Source organism: Heloderma suspectum, chromosome 13 (assembly GCF_057233095.1).
Source record: "Heloderma suspectum isolate Gila_16-S chromosome 13, 16-S_ref, whole genome shotgun sequence".
In the NCBI taxonomy this organism is placed as follows: domain Eukaryota; kingdom Metazoa; phylum Chordata; class Lepidosauria; order Squamata; family Helodermatidae; genus Heloderma; species Heloderma suspectum.
Window position 1 is genome coordinate 12252541 of NC_139470.1, and position 12911 is coordinate 12265451.

At 42.6% G+C, this 12911-nt stretch overlaps 1 protein-coding gene across 13 annotated transcripts in view; it reads left to right on the forward strand.

Annotated features, from left to right (window-relative positions):
* EP400 (E1A binding protein p400) overlaps positions 1–12911 on the forward strand; it is an 87855-nt gene that overhangs the window by 793 nt on the left and 74151 nt on the right. For 10 of the 13 annotated variants that reach the window (XM_084819514.1, XM_084819515.1, XM_084819517.1 and 7 more), the window contains exons 2-3: positions 2306–3642; positions 11536–11646. In XM_084819514.1, coding sequence (XP_084675640.1) covers positions 2332–3642; positions 11536–11646 — 1422 coding nt within the window. In that variant the 5' untranslated portion in view covers positions 2306–2331. The remainder of the gene's footprint in view (positions 1–2305; positions 3643–11535; positions 11647–12911) is intronic. The other 3 variants (XM_084819519.1, XM_084819520.1, XM_084819526.1) reach the window with 1 other exon arrangement.

Below are 12911 nucleotides of genomic sequence, written 5' to 3' on the forward strand. Positions count from 1 at the left end.
GGATGGTGCCCTTAGTTGTTCAGGTAGTCTAGCGAATTAGCACGAGCTTTTGTGGATTGCAACCCGCTTCATCAGATGCTGTAAGTGGAATTAGAGGCATTGAGTCTGAAAAGACAGTTAAACAGGTAGGTTTTTAACCTCCCTGGATATGCCAACAAGGAGCTCAGGGTGGCAATTTAGGGACTATGGTTTCTGTGCACATTATGAAGACTCTTAGTGGATCTTGTGGCTTCAGGGTGGCAATTTAGGGAGTATGGTTTCTGTGCACATTATGAAGACTCTTAGTGGATCTTGTGGTTTGTAATTGTCACTGTAAAGAATGGAATGCTCGCTGCGGAACTACCTGTTTGACTGTCTTTTCAGACTCAGAGTTTCCAGTTCCACTTACAGCATCTGATGAAGTGGGTTGTAACCCATGAAAGCTCATGCTAATTTGTTGCACTGTCTGAACAACTAAAACAGTTAGTCTATATTTGTGCTACACTTAACCCTTGAATTTGTAAACAGAAGGCTAACACAGTTATCTATTATTATTATTATTATTATTATTATTATAGGTTTAAGTGTAGTACAAATATAGAGTACCTGTTTTAGTTGTTCAGATAGTTCAGTAAAATAGCTTACGCTTTCGTGGGTTGCATGGGTTGCAGCCCACTTCATCAGATGCTGTAAGTGGAACTGGAGGCTTTGAGTCTGAAAAGACAGTTAAACAGGTAGGACTTTAACCTCCCTGGACATACCAACAAAGACCTCAGGATGGCAGTTCTAAAGAAATTAAAAGCAGGGGCTTGGTTGGAATGTGGGATTGCAGAACAAGCGATGATTAAGAAATTTGGTTGTGTTAATCGGGGACTCAATGGGGACTATGGTTTCCATGCACTTTATAAAGACTCTTAGGGCGCAATCCTATGCAGTTTAGACAGGAAAAATGTCCTACAACTCCCAGCATTCCCCCGCCAGCCATGCTCATTGTGGAATGCTGGGAGTTGTAGGACTTTTTTCTGTCTAAACTTGCATAGGATTGTGCTCTTAGGGAGAAATCCTATGGCCGCTAGTTAGCGGCTAGATGGTCATAGGATAGGTCAGTTCCCTGAAAACTGACCTCTACCCCTTCCCGCGCTGCCTTGTAGGCAGTGCAGAACAGCTCCGCGCTCGGAAGAGGAGCACGGAGTGGCAAAAATGGGGTGTTCCTGGGGGTGTGTTGGGGCGGGGAAGTTGGAGATGCTAGTATGACACATCCTACATGTTGTCCAGCTGCCGCTTCCTGCACTCCAAGGTCCCATGGCTAGACAGCCAACGTCGGCTGTCTAGCCGTAAATGCAGGGTGGCTGAAGCATGGAGGGGACAATCCCCTCCGTGCTTCTCCTGCCCTGCATTGGATAGGTGGTCGCCTCCGAGTGCGGAGGTGGTTGCCTATTCTGATATGATTGCACCCTTAGCGCACCTTGTGGTTTATAATTGTTACTTTAAAGAATGGAATGTTTGCTGCAGAGCTACCTGTTTGACTGTCTTTTCAGACTCAAAGCCTCCAGTTCCATTTACAGCATCAGATGAAGCGGGGTGTAACCCACGAAAGCTCATGCTAATTATTACACTATCTGAACAACTAGAACAGTTAGTCTATATTTGTGCTACACTTAACTCTTGAATTAGTAAATAGAAAGCTAACACTATGCTGCTGCTGCTGCTGCTTATTATTATTGTTATTGTTAAATTTTACTTTATTTTATTTGCATTTACAGCCAACCTTTTTTTTTTTTCCAAGGACCTGAGGGTGGTGTACTTTGTTCTTTCCACCCTCTTTTACCCTCACAACAACCTTGCATGGTAGGTCAGGCTGAGATATAGATAGACCTGGCACAGAGTCAGCTAGTGACCTTCATGGCCGAGTGTAGGGTTTTAGCTGTGTGTCTAGCTGGGGTGGCGTATCTAAAGTTCTTGGGGTAGCGTATGTGGTTTCTCCCCCTTTAAACTCCCACAATAATCCACAGTAACATCAGTGAATGTGGTAAAGTTATGTGTTTACAATTAACAGCTTAACAGAGTAACATAAGCAAACTAGACATGTTGCTGCCCCCAAACGCTCACAGTCCCTAAATATTGATAGTAGTTGAGATAATATATTGTACAGTATCTAAATATTGATAGTAATTGATAGAAGTTGAGATTACAAGGGGAGGAGAGGAGAGAGGCATGTCTTGACAAACAGCAGAGAAGGGGGAGGATTGAGTAACCAAATACTATGTCCTTACTGTGGCGGAAGGATGCTTTTTCTTAATGAAACCTTTAAAAATTGTTCCTTTAGAATTTGAGAACATTAAAAAGGCGATAATGCACCATGGCAATGGTCCTCAGAATGCCCAGCGCCAGCTCCAAAGGTCCCGCTCCTTCACTGGCAGCGAGGGCGAAGATCAACAGGCAAATCTACCACAGTCCCCGGCACCATCGTTCGCTCCTTCTGCAAGCCCATCTGCACCACAGTCTCCCGGCTACCAGATCCAGCAGTTTATTATGAGCAGAAGCCCAGTTGCTGGGCAGAATGTGAACATTACCTTGCAAAACGTTGGATCCGTTGCAGCAGGCAACCAGCAGATCACGCTTACCCCATTACCCATCCCGAGTCCGACGTCCCCAGGTTTCCAGTTCAGCCCTCAGCAAAGGAGGTTCGAGCATGGGTCGCCATCCTACATTCAAGTTACTTCACCACTGCCGCCGCAGGTTCAGTCTCAGAGCCCCACACAGCCTAACCCTGTGCCAGTTCAGACCATATCGAACGTTCGGGCAGGTAACCCAGGGCCCGGCTTGGGGATGTGTAGCCAGAGCCCAACGCGAAGCTTTGTTGACGCGAGCGTGCTCGTCAGGCAGATCAGCTTGAGCCCTTCTAACGGTGGGCACTTTGTGTATCAAGAAGGCTCTGGCATTGCCCAAATTTCTCAAGGCGGCGCTGCTCAGGTACAGCTTTCATCTTCTGGGGCACCTGCTACGGTTAGAGAACGCAGGCTGTCACAGCCCCATTCGCAGACTGGCGGCACCATCCACCATCTTGGTCCGCAGAGTCCTGTAGCCAGTGGAGCAAATATCCAGCCTTTACCGAGCCCTGGCCACATTACGACGAATAACCTGCCGCCACAAATCAGCAATATCATCCAAGGCATGCAGCAGCAACAAGTGCTCCAAGGGCAACAATTGAGCAGACCCCTTGGATATGATAGGACTTCTGGTGGGCTAATAGCTGGGGTTGGAGGACCTTCTGCTTTTGGAATGACATCGCCACCACCTCCCACTAGTCCTTCCCGAGCCAGCATGCCGCAGGGGCTGACAAGCCTCCCTCTTGCTCCGTCAGTCTGCGCTGTGGTGAAAAAGCCCAAAAAACTAGAGGAGATCCCCCCAGCCACCCAAGAAACTGCTCAAATGAGAAAACAGTGTCTGGAGCACCACCTTAAGCAAATGGAGATTTTGAAAGATGCTTTCAAAGAGTATTTGATTGAGTTGTTTTTCCTCCAACACCTTCAAGGAAATATGATGGATTTCTTAGCGTTTAAGAAGAAGCATTGTATGCCATTACAAACATACCTTAAGCAAAATGACTTGGATTTGGAGGAGGAGGAGGAAGAGGAACAATCAGAGGTTATCAACGATGAGGTAAGAAACCTTGTTGTTTCAATAGTTTGATCGATAATTTGGTACCAGTTATTTGATTTCTAATGTTGCCGTCCGAAGCATAGTTAGTAGGAAGTGTGTTCGGTGAAATCAGTTAGACTTATGTCAAAGTAAACATGGTTAGGACTGGGTTGTAACATTTACTAGGCCAGTATATGACATATCAACTGCTGCAGCTTTCATTCTAAACTATTGCATTCGTCTAATGTTACACACAGACATACAGGGCATACATGATTTAGGATTAGGGTTAAGTTTAGTAATGTCATTTAGCTTGAGCTTGATCCTATGCATACTTCCATCCATGGACAGGTAGGGTGGTACAGTGGATGGTGTGTTGGGCTTAGATCAGGGAGTTGCGAATTGGAATTGTGTCCTTGCTTAGCCATGAATCTCTGTGTGTGATGTCAAGCCAGTAGCCAACTCTTAGCATAATTTGCCTTGCAGGGCAGTTATTTATTTATTTATTTATTTATTTCATTTTATACTCCCCAATAGCCAAAGCTCTCTGGGCGGTTCACAAAACAGTTACAATTAGTGCTGTGCCGAAAATTTCTCCCACATTTTTTCGACCATTCTCATTCAATTTGATAGAAGAGAAATTGCTTCCAAAAAGAAATTCAACAGTGGAGAAATTCTCATGGGTTGGCCTTGAGATTCTTGGGCTTACCTTACTTAGGAGGTGGCAGAGGAGTGAGCACTGTCCTGTTTGTCACTGTACAATCATCTTTCTGGTCACCTGTAGCCTCCTCAGCTTCCTACACTTCACTTAGATCCTAGTGGAAGGCATCATGAGGTAATTCCTGCCATAGGGCTTTTTCAGAGCAGGACGTGCAGGCAGCCTGGGAGGCTAGATCTGATTAGGTTAGCTCAAAAACACCACAAAAATACATTATAAAACGTCCTGAATGAGGCAGGACAATGGAAGCCTCTTTCATGGGGGGAGAAAACTTTCAGGGCATTGGAGGACAGATTTTGCCAGAGCACCAGCTCCACCTCATCCCTGGAGCTGGACACAACCGTGCCCCCACCTGCATTGCGGTGGATGCAAAGTGGGGGCCAGCCTGCCAAGACAGTTGATGTTGCTGCAGCAAAAAACCCGCCAAAGCCCTTACCAAAAAAGAAAGAAGCTGTGCTACAAGGCTTGCCAATGGGGAGCCCGAGCTGGGAGAAACGGTTGAGAATTTCTCCTCCTCCTGGAGAAATGTGGTGAAATTGACTCCCAAATTTCTCTGCCCACAAGCAAGGTGGAGAATTTCAAGAGGCCATTTGTGCACATCTCTAGTCATGATAAAATAGGGAGGGCGGGGGGGAACGGGACAGTTTCTATGCATGCTGCCCTCTGCTCCTTAAAGGAAATGCAGGATGCAAATGTAATAATGAAATAATGCTTTAAAGCAATTATGCATAGGATTGTAGGCTGAGATAATTTATCGTAAAACCCCTTTTTGCCTTAGGGAGTTGTCACTGTGATATAAAGACTTCCCCCTGCTTGTAACCAAAGCATGTGTTGTCTGAAAAGCTGGTTTAACATGGACACAGAAATTGTAGATTGCTCCTTTATACTTGTGTTCTCAGTAGTCGTGTTCACACACAGACCTAAAATTTGAGTATAAACTCTCCCAATACAATTACTGAAACTCAAGTAAAATGGCAAGCTGAACTGTCAAACAGGAAGTTTAGATGTGTGAATTGAATGAATCTTACGCATGTCTACTCAGAAGTAAGGTCCACTGTATTCAGTGGGGCTTACTTCCAGGTAAGTGCATAGGATTGCAGTCATATTTTTGGTAATGTCAACAAGCAAAACCTTTGAATCAATTTTAGTTTAGGCTTTTCCAGTTTCTGCAAGAGTGTGTGTGTATAATAACCGCAATAATGATCAGAGCCAGGATCCAAAGAACTCTGTGATTTGTTCCATTTGCCTGATCAGCTTTTGGAATTGTGTTTTTCAAAAGCTATCCCCATCCCAACTTGCTGCATGGCAAAATTTGGAACTCAAGTTAGTTTCCCAAGCAGATACTTGGGGGGTAGATGTCTACTTTTTGCAAGAAGAAAAATGAAAAAATAATATCCCACTGGGTGAAGGTAAACCAGAAGTAGTTCTTTGAATCCTGGCCCATGCATTCAGTTCTGTTACATTGTAAAAAAAAAAAAAAAAATTGTTGCAAGACAGAATGGCGTTAAAACCTACATTGGTTATAACTGTCTGGTGTATTTGATCTTGCTGTTGTTGTTCAGTCGTTAAGTCGTGTCCGACTCGTCGTGACCCCATGGACCATAGCACGCCAGGCCTTCCTGTCCTGCGCTCTCTTCCGGAGTGTGCTCAAGTCCATATTCATTGCACCAGTGATGCTATCTAGCCATCTCATCCTCTGCCGTCCCCTTCTCCTTTTGCCTTCAATCTTTCCCAGCATCAGGGTCTTTTCCAGGGAGTTTTTGCATTAGGTGGACAAAATATTTGAGCTTCAGCTTCAGGATCTGTCCTTCCAATGAGCACTCAGGGTTGATTTCCTTTAGGATGGACTGATTTGACCTCCTTGCAGTCCAGGGCACTCGTAAGAGTCTTCTCCAGCACCACAGTTCGAAAGCATCAATTCTTCGGTGCTCAGCCTTCCTTATAGTCCAGCTCTCACAGCCATACATTACTACTGGGAAAACCATAGCTTTGATTATGCGGACCTTTGTCGGCAAGGTGATGTCTCTGCTTCTTACTATGCTGTCTAGGTTTGCCATAGCTTTCCTCCCAAGGAGCAAGCGTCTTTTAATTTCATGGCTACAGTCACCGTCTGCGGTGATCTTGGAGCCCAAGAAAGTAAAATCTGTCACTGCTTCCATTTCTTCCCCTTCCATATGCCAGGAAGTGATGGGGACAGATGCCATGATCTTAGTTTTGTTAATGTTGAGTTTCAAACCAGCTTTTGCACTCTCCACTTTCACCCTCAAAAAGAGGCACTTGAGATCCTCTTTGCTTTCTGCCATTAGGGTGGTATCGTCTGCGTATCTGAGGTTGTGGATAATTCTCCCGGCAATCTTAATTCCGACCTGTGATTCATCCAACCCGGCATTTCTCATGATGTACTCTGCATGTAAGTTAAGTAAGCAGGGCAACAATATACAGCCTTGTCATACTCCTTTCCCAATTTTGAACCAATCAGTTGTTCCATGTCTGGTTCTTACTATTGCTTCTTGACCCTCGTACAGGTTTCTCAGGAGACAGGTAAGGTGGTCTGGTACTCCCATCTTTTTCAGAATTTGCCACAGTTTGTTGTGATCCACACAATCAAAGGCTTTAGCGTAGTCAATGAAGCAGAAATAGACATTTTTCTGGAATTCTCTTGCTTTCTCCATGATGCAGCGAATGTTGGAGATTTGATCTCTAGTTCCTCTGCCTCTTCAGAACCCAGCTTGTACTTCCAGTAGTTCTCGGTTCACATACTGCTGAAACCTAGCTTGTAAGATTTTGAGCATAACTTTGCTGGCATGTGAAATGAGTGCAATTGTACGGTAGTTTGAACACTCTTTGGCATTGCCCTTCTTTGGAATTGGAATGTAAACTGACCTTTTCCAGTCCTGTGGCCACTGTTGAGTGTTCCAAATTTGTTGGCATATTGAGTGCAGCACTTCAACAGCATCATCTTTTAGGATTTTAAATAGCTCAGATGGAATACTGTAATCTCTGCTAGCTTTGTTGTTAGTAATGCTTCCTAAGGCCCACTTGACTTCACTCTCGAGGATGTCCGGCTCAAGTTCAGTGACTGCACTCTCATGGCTATCAGGGACATTAAGATCTTTCCTGTATAGTTCTTCTGTGTATTCTTGCCACCTCTTCTTAATCTCATCTGCTTCTGTTAGGTCCCTGCCTTCTTTGTCCTTTATCATGCCCATCTTTGCACAAAACGTTCCCTTGATATCTCCAATTTTCTTGAAAAGATCTCTAGTCTTTCCCATTCTGTTGTTTTCCTCGATTTCTTTGCATTGTTCATTTAAGAAGGCCTTCTTGTCTCTCCTTGCTATTCTCTGAAACTCTGCATTCAGTTGGATATATCTTCCCATTTCTCCTTTGCTTTTCACTTCCCTTCTTTCCTCAGCTACTTGTAAAGCCTCATCAGACAGCCACTTTGCTTTCTGGCATTTCTTTTTCTTTGGGATGGATTGAGTTGCTGCCTCCTGAACAATGTTACGGACCTCCGTCCACAGTTCCTCAGGCACTCTGTCTATCAGGTCTAATCCCTGAAATCTATTCCTCACCTCCACTGTATATTCATAAGGGATATGATTTAGGTCATACCTGAATGGTTTAGTGGTTTTCCCTACGCTCTTCAATTTAAGCCGAAATTTTGCAAGAAGCAGCTCATGATCTGAGCCACAGTCAGCTCCAGGTCTTGTTTTTACTGATGGTATAGAGCTTCTGCATCTCTGGCTGCAAAGTATATAATCAGTCTGATTTCGATATTGACCATCTGGTGGTGTCCATGTGTAGAGTCGCCTGTTGTGCTGTTGGAAAAGAGTGTTTGCTATGATCAGCGTGTTCTCTTGGCAAAACTCTATTAGCCTTTGTCCTGCTTCATTTTGTACACCAGGGCCATGCTTGCCTGTTATCCTGGTGATTTCTTGACTTCCTACTTTAGTATTCCAATCCCCTATGATGAAGAGGTCATCTTTTTTTGGTGTTAGTTCTAGAAGGTGTTGTAGGTCTTCATAGAACCGATCAACCTCAGCTTCTTCGGCCTCAGTGGTTGGGGCATAGACTTGAATTACTGTGATGTTGAATGGTTTGCCTTGGATTCGTACTGAGATCATTCTGTCGTTTTTGAGATTGTACCCCAGTACTGCTTTTCCCACCCTTTTATTGACTATGAGTGCTACTCCATTTCTTCTAAGGGATTCTTGCCCACAGTAGTAGATATGATGGTCACCTGAATTAAATTCACCCATGCTTGTCCATTTTAGTTCGCTGATTCCCAAGATGTCGATGTTCAATCTTGCCATCTCATGTTTGACCACCTCCAGCTTACCTTGATTCATTGGTCTTACATTCCAGGTTCCTAAATAATATTGTTCTTTACAGCATTGGATTTTGTTTTCACCACCAGACACATCCACAGCTGAGTGTCCTTTCGGCTTTGACCCAGCCGCTTCACTCTTTCTGGTGCTACTTGGAAATTCCCTCTGCTCTTCCCCAGTAGTATATTGGACACTTTCCGACCTGAGGGTCTCATCTTCCGGCGTCATCTCTTTTAGCCTTGTGATACGTTCCATGGGGTTTTCTTGGCAAGAATACTGGAGTGGGTTGCCATTTCCTTCTCCAGTGGACCGCATTTTGTCAGAACTCTCTGCCGTGACCTGTCCGTCTTGGGTGGCCCTGCACGGCATAGTTTATGGCTTCACTGAGTTATGCAAGCCCCTTTGCCACAACAAGGCAGTGATCCATGAAGGGGTTGATCTTGCTAGCATAGTTTTTTATGATTGTCTTGCTAAAAATGAAAAACCTAAGGTCTCTCTTTTTGTAAAAGCAAATTATCTATGCAATCCTATGCATACCTGATCAGAAGTAAGCCCCACTGAGTTCAGTGAGATTTACTTCGAGGTCTAAAGTAACTTAAATGAATTTTGAGATGGGTAGTAGCTCTGTTACAGCAAAAACAACAAAGTCTTGTTGCGCCTTAAAGACGAACACATTTATTCTGGCATAAGCTTTTATGGACTCTGAAACTGATGAAGTGGGCATTGTCCACAAAAACTTATGCCAGAATGAATTTGTTAATCTTTATGGTGCCACAAGACTCTTTGTTGTTTTTGAATGAATTTGTGAGCTTAGCGGTGAATGGCCAGTGTCTGAATACAGATGTTTACTGGTAAAACCCGGACATAGACAGGATTTCTGCATATCCTTTATTTTAAAGGGGTGTTCCTTATGGCAGAACATTACAATCCCTTGAACATAATGGGTGGCTATTTTAAACTTCCATGTACCATAATGGATACTGTTTACTTGATGCCACAGCTCCAACATGCCCCCCCTTTTTTTGAGGCATGGGGAAGCCTTTTAATTTGGCAGTCTTACCAGTATATTGTACTTTGCAATTCTAATTTGGAGCGGCATTAGTAAGTCACGTAATGAGAGGTTATGATGTAATGAGTGATGCATATAGCTCTTTTATTTTCTGGGTATTCGTATTTTTTGTGCTGTAGTTTTGTGAATGAGTGTAATAGTCATTTAAACTAGCCGTTAGGAGTTATGGGACATATAGTTGTTTCCTTGCAAAAACCATTTCCTGAGAGGCCACATTAACATTTCAGTGTTGTCTTGAAGGACTCTTTAATGGTAGTTGTTAGTAGTCTGTTCACCTATTGCTTCCTTCCAAGTGACAGTGACTGTGTAGCCTCACAAAATGAGAGACATTGATTAGGTGAAGCTGATATCTTATATTGGACTTTCAAGCAGGCTTTCAAGTTATGTGGAACTGTTCATCAGGCATAATGAATATTCGGATGGAATAAACTCATATATGTTCTTTGGGTCTTGATCTCTGGGTTCAAATTTTTATGTCAGTGGTACAGCTGAATCAAGGACAAGGGCTGTTATAATGATCCATTGAGAATCACCCCACCTCCATCACACAGGAGATAAAAAAATTTGTTCTGCAGAACCAGTCCTAATGAAAATGACTTGCTAATCCTACAAAAGCTATCTGACTGGTATTATGTGGTTCTATTTGATTTCAAACTTATAGTATTTAGACCAAGGCAACAAGCTTTATAGAAAAAGTTATTCTTGAAAAATTCCTATTGAATCCATTACAGGGGTTGAGTAAGGGTTTTTAAGGTCACTTGAACAGGTCAGATGGCACATAGAAACAAACTGTATAACTTCTGTGTTTTGAAACACAATAAATTGTACCCTTAACGATACATAGTGATCTTTTAAAAGGATGACTTTTAATCTTTTTTCCTGCAAGGTATCTTTTTTTGGATGGTGAAAAATGACTTCTATATGCTTGTTGGTCTTGAGTAATGTAAATGACTGTTTAAGGCTTAAATGCTTAACAAAATTCAACTACAATTCTACAAGTGTCCCTATTTGCTGTAGTCCTGCCTAGCTAGGTTGACAGAGTAGCTCTCTCTATTTAGCTCTGTGGTAACTAGTTGAGCTACACAACTAAAAGCTTCTGAACATTTTAACACCCATTCTGAGCAACCTTAATATTTCTCATTTTGGGAAAAATTCATCAAAGTGAACTTATGGAAGGCTTTTACAAAATCATGACAAGAAATAACTGTCTCTGGACGTTGATTATTTTCAAAAATAAGGGCATTTTGGGGGCACCTCCTTTCTTTGTATTTTGTGGTCTTCCTCTCTTTTACCCCCCCCCCCTTCATCACCTTCTGCTAAAGCAATGCACCTCATCCCTTGCCTGGGTGGGCTGATCACTATGGGGAGGGGAGAGAATGCAGGCTATGCTCATTGCTTAATAAATGTCGGAGCTCTTCTGAGTGTGAACTGTCTGTCATGCTAATTTTGTTGTCTGTTAGGAATCCAAGATCTCAAAAGTTAACCCATGTTACTGCCTAGATTAAATTTTAATGTCAACTTTTAGATGGCGAGAGGCAACAGTAGTTGCAACTAGTCTGTCCCTTGCTCTGTTTTGCTGTTTAATGACAAAGCAGAACTTTATTTAAAAGCAAACGAACAAAACTGGGTTCAAGTCAAATCACACCGATGGGCCTTTTGTTATAATCCCCTCTTCAGTGAGGAACCATCAATACAATGCAAAGCAGAGTGTGTCGATCGGATTTTTTTTAAAAAAAAGAAAACAAAAGAAAAGAGAAATGATTTCCCTTTTTGTTTTTCCCCAAAATATCTTCTCTCAGGTAAAGGTTGTGACAGGAAAGGATGGGCAGACTGGTACTCCTGTTGCTATAGCAACCCAGCTTCCTCCAAATGTTTCTGCTGCTTTTTCATCTCAGCAGCAACAATTTCAGGTACTTTTTCAATGGTTCTAAACTTGTAGTTTCATCCCAGTTTATTATTATTATTCTCATTCAGATTTGGTATTTGAAAGCAGAATTTGTATTTTCCCCAAGAGCCCATCCCTTCTCATTTTAAAGAAAAATGAACAATTAAAATCTTCAAACTTTCAGATGCATGAGTGTTTATGGAACACTGAGGAAGTTACTTTTCCCTCCCTTGTCTCAAAGTTGCTGGCTTATTTCATTAACTTTCAGCTTTTAATGTGTTCCACTTTGGTTTGCTTGTCTTTTGGTTCCCTTGTGCGTTCTGCCTAGTAACAGTGTGGGTCTCTCTCTGTCTGTGGAATATGACTGTGGATTCCTTCTAAAATTCTGTTCTCTTTTTTATTTTCATCCTACGTTTTGAAGGTTTTGAAATACGAATAGTAAGATGGCAGATTTGCAGGCGTACCTTTCACTCTTTCGGAATCAATTTAAGCTGTGGCATTTTATAAATGCATAATCAAATCACTTACCGTTTTATTGTCATTTAAATGCTCTGCTTTTGAATTGCTAGATTAAGTTGTGGGTGCCACAAAGTAGGCTTATGGGTTATCACATCCAGTGCTGAAGGTCATGTTGGAAATAACGTCCTACTTCACACGTAATGATGAACCATGATTTGTCATTACAAGAACGAGCCTTCTCAAACTTCGGACTCACACACTTCTCTCTCCCCACTCCTCATTCATGCCTGAGGAGACTGACAGATTTTGCTTTTGACCTAACCACAGTTCTCCAATCTCGGCGAACCGTGGTTTGTTTGAATTGGTTTGCTCTAACTCGGCTTCTTTGAAAACAAAAGTGTCTTTGTTGGTTGTTAACCAAACATAGAGCACATCATAGTTTCTTGAGTTGAGATGTATCAGAACTGTAGTTAGTTCAAACTCAGAAGCCCTTGATCTCTTTATGTGCAAAGGAGGAGTGGAGGGTGTGTGTGGAAGCATGAGGCTTATGCTTTCTTGTTCTTGGTTTTTCATTATGTTTGAGCCAAGCCATTCTGATTGCTTTGGGTGCCTCCTTGGCAGAAAGACAGTTCATAAGATCTTATACATAAATACTATGGTTAGTAAGCATATTTGGTTACAGTTAATTAGTATGATTTAGTTGTCATTTCTGTGAACATAGTGGATGCCAAACTTCAAGGAGTGTGTTGCACTTCTTCTCTAGTATTCTTAGTTCTTCAACCCTAAAAATGATAAATTAAGTCCTCCAGAAATATTGATGTATGATGTACT